Source organism: Heptranchias perlo, chromosome 25 (assembly GCF_035084215.1).
Source record: "Heptranchias perlo isolate sHepPer1 chromosome 25, sHepPer1.hap1, whole genome shotgun sequence".
NCBI classification, from domain to species: Eukaryota; Metazoa; Chordata; class Chondrichthyes; order Hexanchiformes; family Hexanchidae; genus Heptranchias; species Heptranchias perlo.
This window is the reverse complement of record NC_090349.1, coordinates 7,792,797-7,810,172: the sequence shown is the minus strand read 5'-3', so window position 1 is coordinate 7,810,172 and position 17,376 is coordinate 7,792,797. Positions and strand designations below refer to the sequence as shown.

The window sequence follows — 17,376 nt, the reverse complement described above, 5'->3', positions numbered from 1 at the left end:
AGCTTGTGAATTTAAAATAAAATTGCTGGACTATAACTTGGTGTTGTAAAATTGTTTACAATAAAGAATGAGATCAATACAATAGCGAGAAAGGATCTTGGCTCAGAGGATCAAGATGTAGAATCAGTTTGGGTAGAGCTAAGAAACAGCAAGGGGCAGGAAAAATTGGTGGGAGTTGTATATAGGCCAAACAGTAGTGGTAATGTAGGGCACGGTATAAAGCAGGAAATTAGAAGTGCATGTAACAAGGGTAATACAGTAATCATGGGGAACTTTAATCTACATATAGATTGGGCAAACCAAATTCGCACTAATACTGTGGAGGATGAATTCCTGGAATGTATATGAGATGGTTTTCTAGATGAGTATGTTGAGGAACCAACTAGGGAACAGGCTATTTTAGATCTAGTATTCTGCAATGAGAAAGGGTTAAATAATAATCTTGTTTTAAAGGAGCCCTTAGGGAAGAGTGACCATAATATGATAAAATTGTTCATTAAGTTTGAAAGTGATGTCATTCAATCCGAAACTAGGGTCTTAAATCTAAACAAAGGAAACTACGAAGGAATGAGGCGCAAGTTGGCTGTGGTTGATTGGGGAACTACATTAAAAGGTATGACAGTAGACAGGCAATGGCTAGCATTTAAAGAATTAATACATAATTTGCAACAAATATATATTCCTCTAAGGCACAAAAACCCAACAGGAAAAGTGGTCCAACTGTGGCTAACAAGAGAAATTAAAGATAGTATTAAATCAAAGAGGCATATAATGTTGCCAGAAAAAGCAGTAAGCCTGAGGATTGGGGGCATTTTAGAATTCAGCAAAGGAGGACCAAGAAATTGATAAAGGGAAAATAGAATGAGAGTAAACTAGCAAAAAACAAGAACGAACTGTAAAACTTCTAAAGGTATGTAAAAAGGAAAAGACTGGCGAAGGCAAATGTGGGTCCCTTACAGACAGAGACGGGAGAATTTATAATGGGGAAGAAGGAAATGGCAGAGAAATTAAACAAATACTTTGTGTCTGTCTTCACAGAAGAAGGCACAAAAAACCTCCCAGAAATACTAGAGAACCAAGGGTCTGGCAACAATGAGGAACTGAAAGAAATTAGTATTAGTAAAAAAAAAACTAGTACTAGAGAAATTAATGGGACTGGAAGTTGATAAATCCCAAGGACCTGATGATCTACATCCCAGGGTTTTGAAAGAGGTGACTATAGAGATAGTGGATGCATTGGGTGTCATCTTCCAAAATTATATAGATTCTGGAACGGTTCCTGCAGATTGGAGGGTAGCAAATGTAACCCCACTATTTAAGAAAGGAGGGGGAGAGAAAACAGGGAACTATAGACCTGTTAGCCTGACATCAGTAGTAGGGAAAATGCTAGAATCTATTATAAAGGATGTAATAACAGGATTTGGCAGAGTCAACAATGGATTTATGAAAGGGAAATCATGTTTGACAAACCTACTGGAGTTCTTTGAGGATGTAACTAGTAGAATAGATAAGGGGGAACCAGTGGATGTGGTGTATTTGGATTTTCAGAAGGCTTTCGATAAGGTCCCACACAGGAGGTTGGTGCACAAAGTTAGAGCACATGGAATTGGGAGTAATATACTGGCATGGATTGAGAATTGGTTAACAGACAGAAAACAGAGAGTAGGAATAAACGGGTCTTTTTCAGGTTGGCAGACTGTGACTAGTGGGGTACCACAGGGATCGGTGCTTGGGCCCCAGCTATTCACAATCTATATCAATGATTTGGATGAGGAGACCAAATGTAATATTTCCAAGTTTGCTGATGACACAAAACTGGGTGGGAATTTGAGTTGTGAGGAGGATGCAAAGAGGCTTCATGGGGATATAAGTGACTGGGCAAGAACATGGCAGATGGAATATAATGTGGAAAATGTGAAGTTATCCACTTTGGTAGGAAAAACAGAAATGCAGAGTATTTTTAAAAATGGTGAGAGATTGGGAAATGTTGACATTCAAAGGGACCTGGGTGTCCTTGTACATGAGTCACTGAAAGCTAACATGCAGGTGCAGCAAGCAAATAGGAGGGCAAATGGTATGTTGGCCTTTATTACAAGAGGATTTGAGTACAGGAGTAAAGACGTCTTACTGCAATTATATAGGGCCTTGGTGAGATCCCACCTGGAGTATTGTGTAAAATTTTGGTCTCCTTACCTAAGAAAGGATATACTTGCCGTAGAGGGAGTGCAACGAAGGTTCACCAGACTGATTCCTGGAATGACGGGATTGTCATATGAGGAGAGATTGAGTAGACTAGGCCTGTATTCTCTCGAGTTTAGAAGAATGAGAGGTGATCTCATTGAAACATACAAAATTCTTACAGGGCTCGACAGGGTAGATGCAAGGAGGATGTTTCCCCTGGCTGGGGAGTCTAGAACCAGGGGTCACAGTCTCAGAATAAAGGGTAGGCCATTTAGGAATTAGATGAGGAGAAATTTCTTCACTCAGAGGGTGGTGAATCTTTGGAATTCTCTATCCCAGAGGGCAGTGGAGGCTCAGTCATTGAGTACATTCAAAACAGAGATCGATAGATTTCTAGATATTAAAGGCATCAAGGGATATGGGGATGGTGCAGGAAAATGGCATTGAGGTAGAAGATCAGCCATGATCTTGTTGAATGGCGGATAAGGCTCCAGGGGCTGGATGGCCTACTCCAGCTCCTAATTTCTTATATTCTTATCTGGAATGCACTGCCCAAAGGGGTGGTGGAGGCAGATTCAAACATGGCCTTCAAAAGGGAATGGGATAAGTACTTGAAAGGAAAAAATTTGCAGGGCTACGGGGAAAGGGTAGGAAGTGGGACTAGCTGGATTGCTCTTGCGTAGAGCTGGCGCGGATTCGATGGGCCGAATGGCCTCCTTTCATGCTGCAGCCTATGATTCTATACTTCTATCCAGTCAGAGAAACATCCGATCACCACTACTCTCTGCCTCCTATCCCTTAGCCAATTAAGTACCCATATGTTACCACAGTCCCTTTAATCTCACGTGCTTCTATTTTCCAAATAAGTCTGTTATGTGGTACTTTATCAAGTGTCTTTTGAAAGTCCATATATACATCTACTGCACCTTCAACAAGCCTCTCGGTTAATTCAAAGAACTCAATCAGGTTAATCAGACATGATTTGCCTTCAACAAATCCGTGCTGGCTGTCCCTCATTAACCCATACTTCTCCGAGTGAGAATTAATTTTGTCTTTGACAATGGTCTTGTGGTTTTCCAAGTTTTTGAATAGGGGTGTAACATCTGCAATCCTCCAGTCCTCTGGCACCACTCCCATATCCAAGGAGGATTGAAAGATCGTGGTCCATGATCCAGAGGCACAGGAAACAAACATCAGACCCTCAGCAACGGGCTGATTGGCAACCTCCTGTCAGCCTGACGGTGCAATTAACTAAATCTATACAAGTTGCCCATTTATTAGCACAGAGGACAATTCATTACATGGCTTTCCACTTCACACTTACTTGCGAGGCCTTTGGCGATATCCACTGCATATTGGCTAAGGTCAAGAGTTACTGAAGACAGTAGGTAGGAGATGGCTGTAAAGGACAAGCAGAATCAGTAAATGATCGCCATTGAACAAAGAGAAAGTCGATACATCACTTCACCCAGCAGGAATTTTAGAGTACACAACTGTGTTGGAATAGTCACAAGGACAGTGTCAACATGCCATATAATACAGCATAGCCTCACATAAAATTATATAATGAACACAAAAGGCTGCAATTCGATTCCTGCTCTGTGCCGAGTTAGCTAATCTCAGCTGAGACATTACAATTGGCCTCAGTGCCTCAGACTGGGTATGGGAGGGGGGTTGGGAAGTCAGACCACTCCCAATAACCGCCCGGTCATCCTGCTGCAAATGCACATGCGAACAGGATTGGGATTAGCCACCATGATCTTTATGGTGAATCAACTTGACAACACTCCATGCCGAAGCTCATACGAAGCGTACTCACTTCAGTAAGATACCAGATGGCTGACCATGCCCAGGGAACTGCAGCCAGACAAGAAAAAATTGGACGGACGAAATAAAAGGCAGTGCATTAGCACTGCAGGCCACGGCGCATGTCACTTACTCTCGATGACGTTCTCGGGGCTGCGCAAGATAGATTTATGCATTGTCGGGAGCAGGGAGTCCTTGAACTCTTGATGGGAAACATGGCGAAGCAGTGGCTCACAGAGTTCCTGCAAAAACAAACAGCAAAACCTCAGCAGCTGGTCGTCTCTGCACTAAATTACGCAAAATAAATATTTTCTTCATTCTGTTTCATGTCTATATATTAAACAATCAAGGTTGAATTCCTTCAAATCCATCCCATTCACCAATTAATTCAAGTCTTTACAAGGAGAAAGTTTCACGTCTTGTTTCAGAGCTGTGATCAGTGAAGCACATCAGTGCCCAGGGTACCAGACCTGAACGGTAAGACGAGAGATGCCAATTGGACAGTTGAGCTTCACACAACTGATAGGGAAGGAACCATATGCTCATTTTACTCAAATTCATACAATGCTCTGAATGGTACCAAATTGTTGCTCACCAGAAGGTATTTTGGAGGCTTGGTCTTGCTCATCAGAACAGTCTTCACGTAGAGCTCCAACATGCCATTCTGCAACATAATCAAGAGGGAAGTCCTTCAGCCTTTGTCCAGGAAAACAGATCAATGCATCTGACTGCATCATTTGAAATCCAGCTCAGAATGTAGCACAAAATAAACCTTTGTCACCACTACCGTGCTGCACCTTCACTAAGTTCAAGATTTCCCTGGGGCACACTGGCTGCGTGGCACTGCACTAAAGGATATATTGGCCTTGGAGGGGGTGCAGCGCAGATTCACCAGAAGTATACTGGGGTTAAAATGGTTCAATTATGAGGACAGGTTGCATAGACTAGACTTGTATACTCTTGTGTATAGAAGATTAAGAGGTGATCTAATTGAGGTGTTTAAGGTGATTAAAGGAGTTGATAGGGTGGATAGAGAGATATTTCCTCTGGTGGGAGAGTCTAGAACAAGGGGTCATAACTTTAAAATTAGAGCTCGGCAGTTCAGATGCGATGTCAGGAAGCACTTTTTCACACAAAGGGTAGTGGAAATCTGAAACACTTTGCCCCAAAAAGCTGTTGAGGCTGGAGGTCAATTGAAAATTTCAAAACTGAGATTGATAGATTTGTGTTAGGCAAGGGTATTAAGGGTTACGGATCCAAGGCAGGTGGTTGGATTTAAGATATAGATCAGCCATGATCTAATTGAATGGCGGAACAGGCTAGAAGGGCCGAATGGCCTACTCCTGTTCCTATAAAACTCTCAGCCACAGACGCTCGTTCAAATCCCATTCTGCTGAGTCCCCCCTGCCCAGGGTGATTCAGTAAGGGTAAGTCATGATTACAAACGGCTGAGCAGTGATGAAAGTAGCTCCATAAAGCAAAACTACAATCAGATCCCAAAAGTTGCAAAGTGCCCAGCGTGGGATGGGTTACATACCTTATGTTTGTTGATGGTGGCAATGTCTTTCTGGTCTGTACAGTATTGCACCAGCACTCCCAACATTGCTAAGTGTAGTGGGTTTGGTTCCAGACCCATTGTTGTTGCCAGGTACTGCTGTGCAAGGTCTGGGTTCTGAAGGGAGAAGCAGAAGATAAAGTAAAATAAATAAGACATTAAATTTGTTTGCCTCTTGGTTAATGCCAGATTGACAAGCTGCAAGATGGGACATTAGTCCTCAAGGAAGCCCTCCCATACAGTCCCCGATCTCAAGTGGAACATTTGCGGGAAGTGGTTAAGCAAAGCAGGAGGGCCTTTCTTTTCAAAACCATGAGGTTAAGTCAACCAGTGCACTGCACACCTTTGAGCAAGCCCGAAGTTTGTTGTATCTATTACAGAATCCAGCCTCAGGCAGGGTGGCTGTATTTGCTGGCTAACTGGCACTTGCTTGTGCACCCAGATTGTAACCGTCTCCCTCATATTATCATCTTCATTCTTTGAATGAAGATCAGTGTCCGTATACAAGTGGGAGTTGTCAGCCATGGCTCAGTTGGTAGCACTCTCGTCTGAGTCAGAAGGTAATAGGTTCAGGTCCCAATCCAGAGACTTGAGCACAAAGTCTAGGCTGACACTTCAACGCAGTAATGAGGGAGTGCTGCACTGTTGGAGATGCCATCTTTTGGATGAGATGTTAAAGCGAGGTCCCGTCTGCCCTCTTGGTGGATGCGAAACATCCCATGGCAGTATTTTGAAGATGAGCAGGGGAGTCCTGGCCACTATTTATCCCTCAACCAATATCACTAAAAGTAGATTATCTGGTCATTATCACATTACTGTTTGTGGGAGCTTGCTGTGCGAAAATTTGGCTGCTGCATTTCTTACATTAGCTCCAGATGCTCCAGACGCCATCCTACAACTCATCCGTTTCATCCTGGATCACAATGTCTTCACCTTCGATAACCAGTTCTTTACCTAAACACACGGAACAGCCATGGGGACCAAATTCGCACCCCAATACGCCAACATTTTCATGCACAAGTTCGAGCAGGACTTCTTCACTGCACAAGACCTCCAACCAACACTATACACCAGATACATCGACGACATTTTCTTTCTATGGACCCACGGCAAGGAATCACTAAAGAGACTACACGATAACATCAACAAGTTCCATCCCACCATCAAGCTCACCATGGACTACTCCTCAGAATCAGTTTCTTTCTTGGACACACGAATCTCCATCAAAGATGGGCACCTCAGCACCTCACTCTACCGCAAGCCCACGGACAACCTCACGATGCTCCACTTTTCCAGCTTCCACCCTAACCACGTCAAAGAGGCCATCCCCTATGGACAGGCCCTGCGAATACACAGGGTCTGCTCAGACGAAGAGGAACGCGATGGACACCTACAGACGCTGAAAGACGCCCTAGTAAGAACGGGATATGACGCTCGACTCATCGATCGACAGTTCCGACGGGCCACAGCAAAAAATCGCATAGACCTCCTCAGGAGACTAACACGGGACGCAACCAACAGAGTACCCTTTGTCGTCCAGTACTTCCCCGGAGCGGAGAAACTACGCCATGTTCTCCGCAGCCTTCAACATGTCATCAATGAGGACAAACACCTCGCTATGGCCATCCCCACACCTCCACTACTCGCCTTTAAACAGCCACCCAACCTCAAACAGACCATTGTTCGCAGCAAATTACCTAGCTTTCAAGAGAACAGCGTCCACGACACCACACAACCCTGCCACGGTAACCTCTGCAAGACATGCCAGATCATCGACACAGATACCACCATCACACGAGAGGACACCACCCACCAGGTGCATGGTTCATACTCTTGTGACTCGGCCAACGTTGTCTACGTCATACGTTGCAGGAAAGGATGCCCCAGAGCATGGTACATTGGCGAGACCATGCAGACGCTGCGACAACGGATGAACGGACACCGCGCAACAATCGCCAAACAGGAGGGTTCCCTCCCAGTCGGGGAACACTTCAGCAGTCATGGACATTCATCCACCGACCTTCGGGTAAGCGTTCTCCAAGGCGGCCTTCGAGACACACGACAACGCAAAATCGTCGAGCAGAAATTGATAGCCAAGTTCCGCACCCATGAGGACGGCCTCAACTGCGATCTTGGGTTCATGTCACGCTACACGTTACCCCACCAGCGAACAAATGTTATCTGTTTTTAATATAACGGGTCAGTTGCTGTCTTTTCTATGTTTCTACCTCTCTATCTCTGTTTTTTTTTGTTTGTTGTTTTTTTTTGGTGATTTGTATATTCTGAGAGACCTGGCAGGTAACACTTGTCTGTCTGCACACTGATTGCCTTGGCAACGGGCAGTTGAAAAAACTGTCTGTACTCACCAAGCATTGTTCTGTGAATTATAAATGTGATTTCATTTCGAGGATTTCATTTCACATCGTTCACCTGACGAAGGGGGAAGCCTCCGAAAGCTTGTGAATTTAAAATAAAATTGCTGGACTATAACTTGGTGTTGTAAAATTGTTTACAATTGTCAACCCCAGTCCATCACCGGCATCTCCACATCATTTCTTACATTACAACAGTGACTACACTTCAAAAGTACATAATTGGCTGTAAAGGGCTTTAGGATGTCGAGGTCTGATGTTCTGAAAGGTGCTACATAAATGCAAGTTCTTTCAATTATCCCACAGAAAATCATCTCATTGAAAACTTTACACCACATGCAATCAAAATTAAGTGCTCTTTCCCCACTCTTCACTCTTTGACCAGCAGAGGTAACTCAGAGGACCCAAAAGTACAGATCATCCTCAAATAAGCAGCTCCAATCAGGTCAAAAGAGATGGCTTTGGCGCGGCAGGGCCCCTCTATTCCATAGTTGCAACATCTCAACACATTTTACATCCATCCAAAACATCGACACAGACTGCTCCCAAACACAGTGCAGCACAGTCACACGCCTTTTGTTCTTTGCCATCCCTTATCTCAGCTTCACCCCCTTCCCTTTGGCCATTTTCCAGCAGCATCTCTCTTCCCCCGTACCCGCCCCGCACACCCTCCGACGCACACACGCGCACACGCACACAGCACCCCACCACCGTGCGCCCCCTCGCGCCCCACCCATCGCCCCCTCCCCCTCAGGCGCCCCCCCCCTCGCGCGTGCCGCTCGCACGCCCCCCTCGCGGCCCCCTCACCCCGCCCGCGCCCCCCCTCACCCCGCCCGCGCTCCCCCCCTCACCCCGCCCGCGCTCCCCCCCTCACCCCGCCCGCGCTCCCCCCTCACCCCGCCCGCGCTCCCCCCCTCACCCCGCCCGCGCTCCCCCCCTCACCCCGCCCGCGCTCCCCCCCTCCCGCGCTCCCCCCCTCACCCCGCCCGCGCTCCCCCCCTCACCCCGCCCGCGCTCCCCCCCTCACCCCGCCCGCGCTCCCCCCCTCACCCCGCCCGCGCTCCCCCCCTCACCCCGCCCGCGCTCCCCCCTCACCCCGCCCGCGCTCCCCCCTCACCCCGCCCGCGCGCCCCCCTCACCCCGCCCGCGCGCCCCCCCTCACCCCGCCCCCCCTCACCCCGCCCCCCCTCATCCCGCCCGCGCGCCCCCCACCCCGCCCGCGCTCCCCCCTCACCCCGCCCGCGCGCCCCCCTCACCCCGCCCGCGCGCCCCCCTCACCCCGCCCGCGCGCCCCCCTCACCCCGCCCGCGCGCCTCCCCTCACCCCGCCCGCGCCGCCCCCCTCACCCCGCCCGCGCCGCCCCCCTCACCCCGCCCGCGCCGCCCCCTCACCCCGCCCGCGCCGCCCCCCTCACCCCGCCCGCGCCGCCCCCCTCACCCCGCCCGCGCCGCCCCCCCTCACCCCGCCCGCGCCGCCCCCCCTCACCCCGCCCGCGCCGCCCCCCTCACCCCGCCCGCGCCGCCCCCCCTCACCCCGCCCGCGCCGCCCCCCTCACCCCGCCCGCGCCGCACCCCCTCACCCCGCCCCCCACCCCGCCCGCGCGCCCCCCGCCCGCCCCCTCACCCCGCCCGCGCCGCCCCCCTCACCCCGCCCGCGCCGCCCCCCCTCACCCCGCCCGCGCCGCCCCCCCTCACCCCGCCCGCGCCGCCCCCCCCTCACCCCGCCCGCGCCCCCCCCTCACCCCGCCCGCGCCGCCCCCTCACCCCGCCCGCGCCGCCCCCTCACCCCGCCCGCGCCGCCCCCTCACCCCGCCCGCGCCGCCCCCTCACCCCGCCCGCGCGCCCCCCCTCACCCCGCCCGCGCGCCCCCCCCTCACCCCGCCCGCGCGCCCCCCCCTCACCCCGCCCGCGCCGCCCCCCCCTCACCCCGCCCGCGCCGCCCCCCCTCACCCCGCCCGCGCCGCCCCCCCTCACCCCGCCCGCGCCGCCCCCCCCTCACCCCGCCCCCCCCTCACCCCGCCCGCGCGCCCCCCCTCACCCCGCCCGCGCCGCCCCCTCACCCCGCCCGCGCGCCCCCCCTCACCCCGCCCGCGCGCCCCCCCTCACCCCGCCCGCGCGCCCCCCCTCACCCCGCCCGCGCGCCCCCCCCTCACCCCGCCCGCGCGCCCCCCCCTCACCCCGCCCGCGCGCACTTCAGTAATCATTCCATCCCTCAGACCCTGGTGATTCTGTCCCTTCCTTACTTCTTTCCAAAGATGCTTGAGTTTCTTCAGGACTCCATTCACTGCGTGCTTTTTGCCACCACCCAGGACCTCTGTTAAAAGCAGGCACTGTACCTCCACCTGTCAGGAAATGCAGGACATCACAGTGCTAACTTCATCATTAGAAGACTGCATAAACTACAAGGCAGCACCCCAGGAAATTCAAATCTCCGATTTACAACACAGGCTTTTTATTTGTTGAATTTTGTTTTAAAACTAAATTTTTGCAGAAGTGGAGAATTTCCATAGTTAGCTCCCAAGACAGGTACATCATGATCCAGATGTAGAATTAAGGTCCCTCCACTCTGCCCAATAACATGTCAACTCCAACCTGAGGGGTGTAGCATCTACTGCACTAGTATTTAAATCTTTCAATTTCCACACCAGGGCAGATTAAACTAATTGGTATGTGCCATCTTTCAATTTGGATTGGTTGAACTGCCACAGCTCATCTGCCTCTCCCCCTCCCCCTCCCCCCAAAGCCTTGGACTGTTCCGCTAGGAGTCAGTTGGAAGAACTCTCACATCGAGTCAGAAGATCGTGGGTTCAAGTCCCACTCCCGAGACTTGAGCATCTAATCTAGGCTGACACTCCAGTGCAGTACTGAGGGAGTGCTGCACTGTCGGAGGTGCCATCTTTTGGATGAGAACCGAGGCCACGTCTTCCCTCTCAGGCGAAAGTAAAAGATCCTATGGTGATATATGAAGGGCAGGGGAGTTCTGGCCAACAGGTGTCACTGGATAGCGATAGGGAACAGGAAGCTTGTCCCATTTTCCCCTCCCTAAACCAGGGACACAGAGGCCAATTGTAGCCCTGCCAAGATCAATTAATTCAACACAGACCGAGGATTGAATCTTGGACCTTCCTCCTCTGTATGGCTCAGATACCCATTGGGAGCTTGGGGAGGCAGAAAGGGCAGGCGGGAGCTATTTTTGCCCTGCTCCCTCCCAAAAGATGGTGAGCAAAACTGCTGAATACCAAACAACTACACATCCTACATTATTTATCCAAGCCTACCTGCCTTCCTTTCCGCTGAAGTTTCAGCAACCTCAGCTTCATTTTTACTGTGGATTTTCTAAACGTTGCATCTCCCCCCCGCCCCCTTCCATGCCGCAGTAACCACACATAGAAAACGGCCATTTCCATTCCCCTCCACTTACCATCTTTTTCCACATCTCGGTTGTTCGTTTCTCAGGCACCGCGAAGGCCGTCTTGACCAGCAGTAACGTCCAGCTGAGAGCGAGGGATGCTGCCGACGCACTGCTCTTACTGTCAGGATGAGAAAGCACGCTCAGGAGTGAGTGACATTAGATTGTACTGGGACTGTTACAAATTCACAAGTATTTGAACAGACTGACGTTGGCTCAAAAAACAAAATTCAGTAACAGATAAACCCACACCTGAATGGAGCTCAGTCAGCTCCCCTAGCACGCTGCCGGGGAGACATCATCCACGCTTTCAACGGTCCTGCTAAACCCTGCCACAAGCATTTAAGATGGTAACATTATTTAGCACTCCGTGGCTTGCCTCCCCTTCACTTCCTACCCATGGCAGACTTGCAGATCTTTGAAAGAGCTATCCAATTTGTTCCACTGCCCTGCTCTTTCCCCTTAGCCCTGCAAATTTTTCCTTTTCAAGTATATATCCAATTCCCCTTTGAAAGTTACTACTGAAGCTGCTTAACAGATTCAAAAATCTTCCCATCCCCGGAAGGACTGGGGGCAGCAACAAAAAAAAGTGCCAGTTCTTGAAATCAGCTCAGTAGGGCTGTAAATCCCTAGCACTGACCCACCACCCCAATCAGTCCATGTGCAGCATTCTGGAGAGTGGCTCTTCAGCAAGATACAGTTTGGGATTGTGGCCCTCAGCAAAAAGTCGGTGGGTAACATTGGAATAATCCAACCAACAGACATCATAACTTGCCAGAGATCCCGTCTCATACAGAGACACCTTTTAGCAATCCAGCAATTCTGTAATAGTGGAAGTTTCTTCTGGCAAACCAAAAACCAGTGAAATTCAGCTGGTGAGAAAGAATTTCAATTTCCTAATTCACTCGCCAATGATGTGATAACTGGATAATGAAAATCTGTCATTGTCTCACTCACCAGTAGAGGCCAAGCACGTTTCCTAAATCAGTGGCAGTTGCTGACTCCAGCCAGTGTTTAATATAAATTAATATTTAATAGAAATTTGTACTCAAACTCCCTCAATAATTAAAATACTGTTCAGTTTATCCACTTGGTTCTGAATGTGTGTAACATTGGTATGCAGGTTCTAGACCCCATGGTCCTCTGATGGACACAGGTCTAGTTCCAAGACCGGGCTCAATGTGTACAGTACTGGTGTGCAGTTTCTGTATAACTTGGCTCCATTTCCAGTACTGGTGTGCAGTTTCTATATCACATGGCTTTGTACAGTATCACTATGAAGTCAGCTGCAACACTACATTTAGAAGTGCAGAGTGCAACATGTCCTGAAGACATACACCGCTCCATCTCTGCTTTGTTTCAATTCCATTTTGAGCTGAATACTGCAAAAACATGCAGTCTCTATTTCACAAGATGATCTTTTAGTGACAGTCAACAAACAAGAGCCGTTGTATTTAAAATTCCACACAAATCAGGTGCCAGCCTCCCAGTTCAGTGCCCTTGTTCTTTGTTTTGCCTACCTTGGATTGCCATTCTTACAGGTGATTCCTGTCGACTGCAGACATTGCACCAGGTGTTTCGTCGTTACCTCAGGATGGCTTTCAACCAGTTGCTGAATAACCGCCTGAAGGGCTCTCTGTGATGCTGCATCCCTGCCAAACGATATCAAAACAAGTCTTTACAGCTAATTCCATTCCTTAAGCCTCATTATATTTCAGCCTAACCAGGAAGCACAGGCGTAAAAGGAAATATATACAGTCACTGGCCCATATCACTTCAAATATTCGGAGAGGCCATTAAGGTGGAAGATTTGCACTTGCACAGCAGGGAGTTCTCGCCAGAGGCCAGTGCTGAGATATGTTACTAGATAGAGTACGGGCAACTTTGCTCTGAAACTAACCTCTCCTGTACCTCACCTGCAATTCCTTGATGTTGCACATTACCCAGAATGGGGAAAAACAATCTGCAGAACTAATATTCATCACCTTGATAAGCACTCCCTTGGCCCCCCCCAAACACAAACTTGATGAGCTTAAGGAACAAAGCAGCAGCAGGCTGAGCCCGAGCCCAAAGGTGGGCCCAAGGCAGAGAGAGGACTGGTAACTAGGACAGCCACCATCACAGGGGGCGTGCAGAGGGATGGAAGATGAGAGACCAATGCAGGCTGATTTTACATGCCTCCAAAAGGCCCTGTGGACAGGTCACCTGAAAATTAGGAAGATGACGGACAGGCAACCAAGAAATCACGCACTGGTTATCCCATTGGCTTAATGATTCAACGCATCACGTGATGGGGTACTGAGTCATACGGACCAGTTGCAGTTTCAATCAGTGGCATAAGCTGCACTGAAATGGCACTGAGGAGTTATCATTGTCCCAACGTCCCCACACTTGGAAATAGAGGGAGAAAAAAAACCCCAACTGGGTTCCTGCTCCAGATCAGCAAGCAGTTGGTGCTGCAAAGTGGACATCCAGTTAGGGCAGGATCAGATACAAATAGCCTGTTAGCACACCATCTAGGCTCATACATGACAAATGGCACTTGGATAAGACACCAGAGAGCTGCTGGCAGCCATGAAACAGAGCTCAGTACAAATCACCCCCTTTAAGAGGAGGAGGGAAATTTGGGGGGGGGGGGGGGGGGGGGGAGGGGTGAAAGAAGTGTGCACACTTGTGAACTCTTTTGAGAAGAGCTCCTCACAACTAAGACTGAGACCAAGTGAGCAACTGAGTAATAATTTATTACATATACGGTAGTGTAGTGGTTGTTACTGGACTAATAATCCAGAGGCCTGGACTAATAATCCATCTTGAACGGGAGTTCAAATCCCACCGGGCAGTTTGAGAATATGAATTCAGTTTTTAAAAATCTGGAAATAAAAAGCTGGTATCAGTAAAAGTGACCATAAAGCTGTCGGATTGTCGTAAAAACCCAACTGGTTCACTAACTTCCTTTAGGGAAGGAAACCTGCCGGCCTTATCCGGTCTGGCCTATATATGACTCCAGCCGAACACCAACGTGTTTGACTCTTAACTCTGAAGTGGCCTAGCAAGCCACTCAGTTGTATCGTCACCTTCTCAGGATAACTAGGGTTGGACAATAAATGCTGGTCTTGCCTGCGATGCCCATATCCCGAGAATGAATGTTTAAAAAATGAGACTGACTAATCACTAATGTTGAGAATGATTAAGAATAAGAGAACATGAAACCAAAAGACAAAGATGGATGGTAAGAGAAGATACCTTGAGCTAATATCTCCAGGAGCATTGCAGAATTACAAACTACCCAGTAAAAACTTCGAGTTCAAATAGGAAACATATTAAGTTGAAGCAAACAATGAACCAATAGTATGGTGTCAGTACTAAACTGTTGTTCTGTACATCTGGTATAGTAGCTCCAGAAGGGAACACATTACTTGATCTGTACCTTCTGGTACTAACCTGTAGCGATGTAATGTCAAGCAGAAAAGTTTGCACAAGCCTTTCACAGCAGCATCAGGCAGGTCTGAAAGGGCAGAAGACAAGCAGTTATCACACAGTAATAAACCAGGGTACACAAAACAGCTGCTAAAGAATGCAATAAACCCACCACTGGTATTGCCTGCATCAATATTGAAAGTCCTGCATATAGTATGGACTACCTGTGAGCATTACATCTACTCCTAGTCACCCTATAACACCCCTATTGTCATAAACCAGCTTATCTTTCATCTCACTGAGTTGTTCATGTACCCTGGTTTATCCTCCATCTCGCACTGAGCTGCTCATGTACCCTGGTTTATCCTCTGTCTCGCACTGAGCTGTTCATGTACCCTGGTTTACCCTCCATCTTGCCGAGCTGCACATGTAACCTGGTTTATCCTCTGTCTCGCACTGAGCTGTTCATATACCCTGGTTTATCCTCTGTCTCGCACTGAGCTGTTCATATACCCTGGTTTATCCTCTGTCTCGCACTGAGCTGTTCATGTACCCTGGTTTATCCTCTGTCTCGCACTGAGCTGTTCATGTACCCTGGTTTATCCTCTGTCTCGCACTGAGCTGTTCATGTACCCTGATTTACCCTCTGTCTTGCACTGATCTGAAGGATCAACAAGGTCATCTATGTGCGGAACCACAAGAGATGGGTGAGATCCTGAATGAATATTTCACACCGGTATTTACGGTTGAGAAAGGCATGGATGTTAGGGAACTTGGGGAAATAAATAGTGATGTCTTGAGGAGTGTACATATTACAGAGAGGGAGGTGCTGGAAGTCTTAACGCGCATCAAGGTAGATAAATCTCCGGGACCTGATGAAATGTATCCCAGGACGTTATGGGAGGTTAGGGAGGAAATTGCGGGTTCCCTAGCAGAGATATTTGAATCATCGACAGCTACAGGTGAGGTGCCTGAAGATTGGAGGGTAGCAAATGTTATGCCTTTGTTTAAGAAGGGCGGCAGGGAAAAGCCTGGGAACTACAGACCGGTGAACCTGACATCTGTAGTGGGTAAGTTGTTAGAGGGTATTCTGAGGGACAGGATCTACGGGCATTTGGAGAGGCAGGGACTGATTAGGAACAGTCAGCATGGTTTTGTGAGAGGAAAAACATATCTCACGAATTTGATTGAATTTTTTGAAGGGGTAACCAAGAAGATAGATGAGGGCTGTGCAGCAGATGTGGTCTACATGGACTTCAGACAAGGTACCGCATGGTAGGTTGTTACATAAGGTTAAATCTCACGGGATCCAAGGTGAGGTAGCCAATTGGATACAAAATTGGCTTGACGACAGAAGACAGAGGGTGGTTGTAGAGGGTTGTTTTTCAAACTGGAGGCCTGTGTCCAGGGATCGGTGCTGGGTTCGCTGTTATTTGTTATTTATATTAATGATTTGGATGAGAATTTAGGAGGCATGGTTAGTAAGTTTGCAGATGACACCAAGATTGGTGGCATTGTGGACAGTGAAGAAGGTTATCTAGGATTGCAACGGGATCTTGATAAATTGGGCCAGTGGGCCGATGAATGGCAGATGGAGTTTAATTTAGATAAATGTGAGGTGATGCATTTTGGTAGATCGAATCGGGCCAGGACCTACTCCGTTAATGGTAGGGCGTTGGGGAGAGTTATAGAACAAAGAGATCTAGGAGTACAGGTTCATAGCTCCTTGAAAGTGGAGTCACAGGTGGATAGGATGGTGAAGAAGGCATTCAGCATGCTTGGTTTCATTGGTCAGAACATTGAATACAGGAGTTGGGATGTCTTGTTGAAGTTGTACAGGGCATTGGTGAGGCCACACTTGGAATACTGTGTACAGTTCTGGTCACCCTATTATAGAAAGGATATTATTAAACTAGAAAGAGTGCAGAAAAGATTTACTAGGATGCTACCGGGACTTGATGGTTTGACTTATAGGGAGAGGTTAGATAGACTGGGACTTTTTTCCCTGGAGAGTAGGAGGTTTAGGGGTGATCTTATAGAAGTCTATAAAATAATGAGGGGCATAGATAAGGTAGATAGTCAAAATCTTTTCCCAAAGGTAGGGGAGTCTATAACGAGGGGACATAGATTTAAGGTGAGAGGGGAGAGATACAAAAGCGTCCAGAGGGGCAATTTTTTCACTCAAAGGGTGGTGAGTGTCTGGAACGAGCTGCCAGAGGCAGTAGTAGAGGCGGGTACAATTTTGTCTTTTAAAAAGCATTTGGACAGTTACATGGGTAAGATGGGTATAGAGGGATATGGGCCAAGTGCAGGCAATTGGGACTAGCTTAGTGGTATAAACTGGGCGACATGGACATGTTGGGCCGAAGGGCCTGTTTCCATGTTGTAACTTCTATGATTCTATGAGCTGCACACGTACCCTGGTTTATCCTCTGTCTCGCACTGAGCTGTTCATGTACCCTGGTTTACCCTCTGTCTCACTGAGCAGTGGCACAAGAGATGTAGTTCTTTGGAAAAGAAAATTATCCCCCACAAACCTTTAGGATGGAGCCAACCAACTGGGTGAAATCTGTGCAAGTGTTTGTGAGGAGTTTGACACCCGACAATGGGTGATCCAAAAAACTCCAGCCACAGATT

At 48.7% G+C, this 17,376-nt stretch overlaps 1 protein-coding gene across 1 annotated transcript in view; it reads right to left on the bottom strand.

Annotated features, from left to right (window-relative positions):
- The window catches only part of gcn1 (GCN1 activator of EIF2AK4), a 129,888-nt gene that overhangs the window by 104,229 nt on the left and 8,283 nt on the right, over positions 1-17,376 (bottom strand). Inside the window, exons 3-10 of the mRNA XM_068005525.1 lie at positions 14,764-14,827; positions 12,843-12,974; positions 11,335-11,443; positions 10,157-10,255; positions 5,525-5,659; positions 4,583-4,651; positions 4,121-4,229; positions 3,506-3,580 (exon numbers count right to left, since the gene is read on the bottom strand). Coding sequence (XP_067861626.1) covers positions 3,506-3,580; positions 4,121-4,229; positions 4,583-4,651; positions 5,525-5,659; positions 10,157-10,255; positions 11,335-11,443; positions 12,843-12,974; positions 14,764-14,827 — 792 coding nt within the window. The remainder of the gene's footprint in view (positions 1-3,505; positions 3,581-4,120; positions 4,230-4,582; positions 4,652-5,524; positions 5,660-10,156; positions 10,256-11,334; positions 11,444-12,842; positions 12,975-14,763; positions 14,828-17,376) is intronic.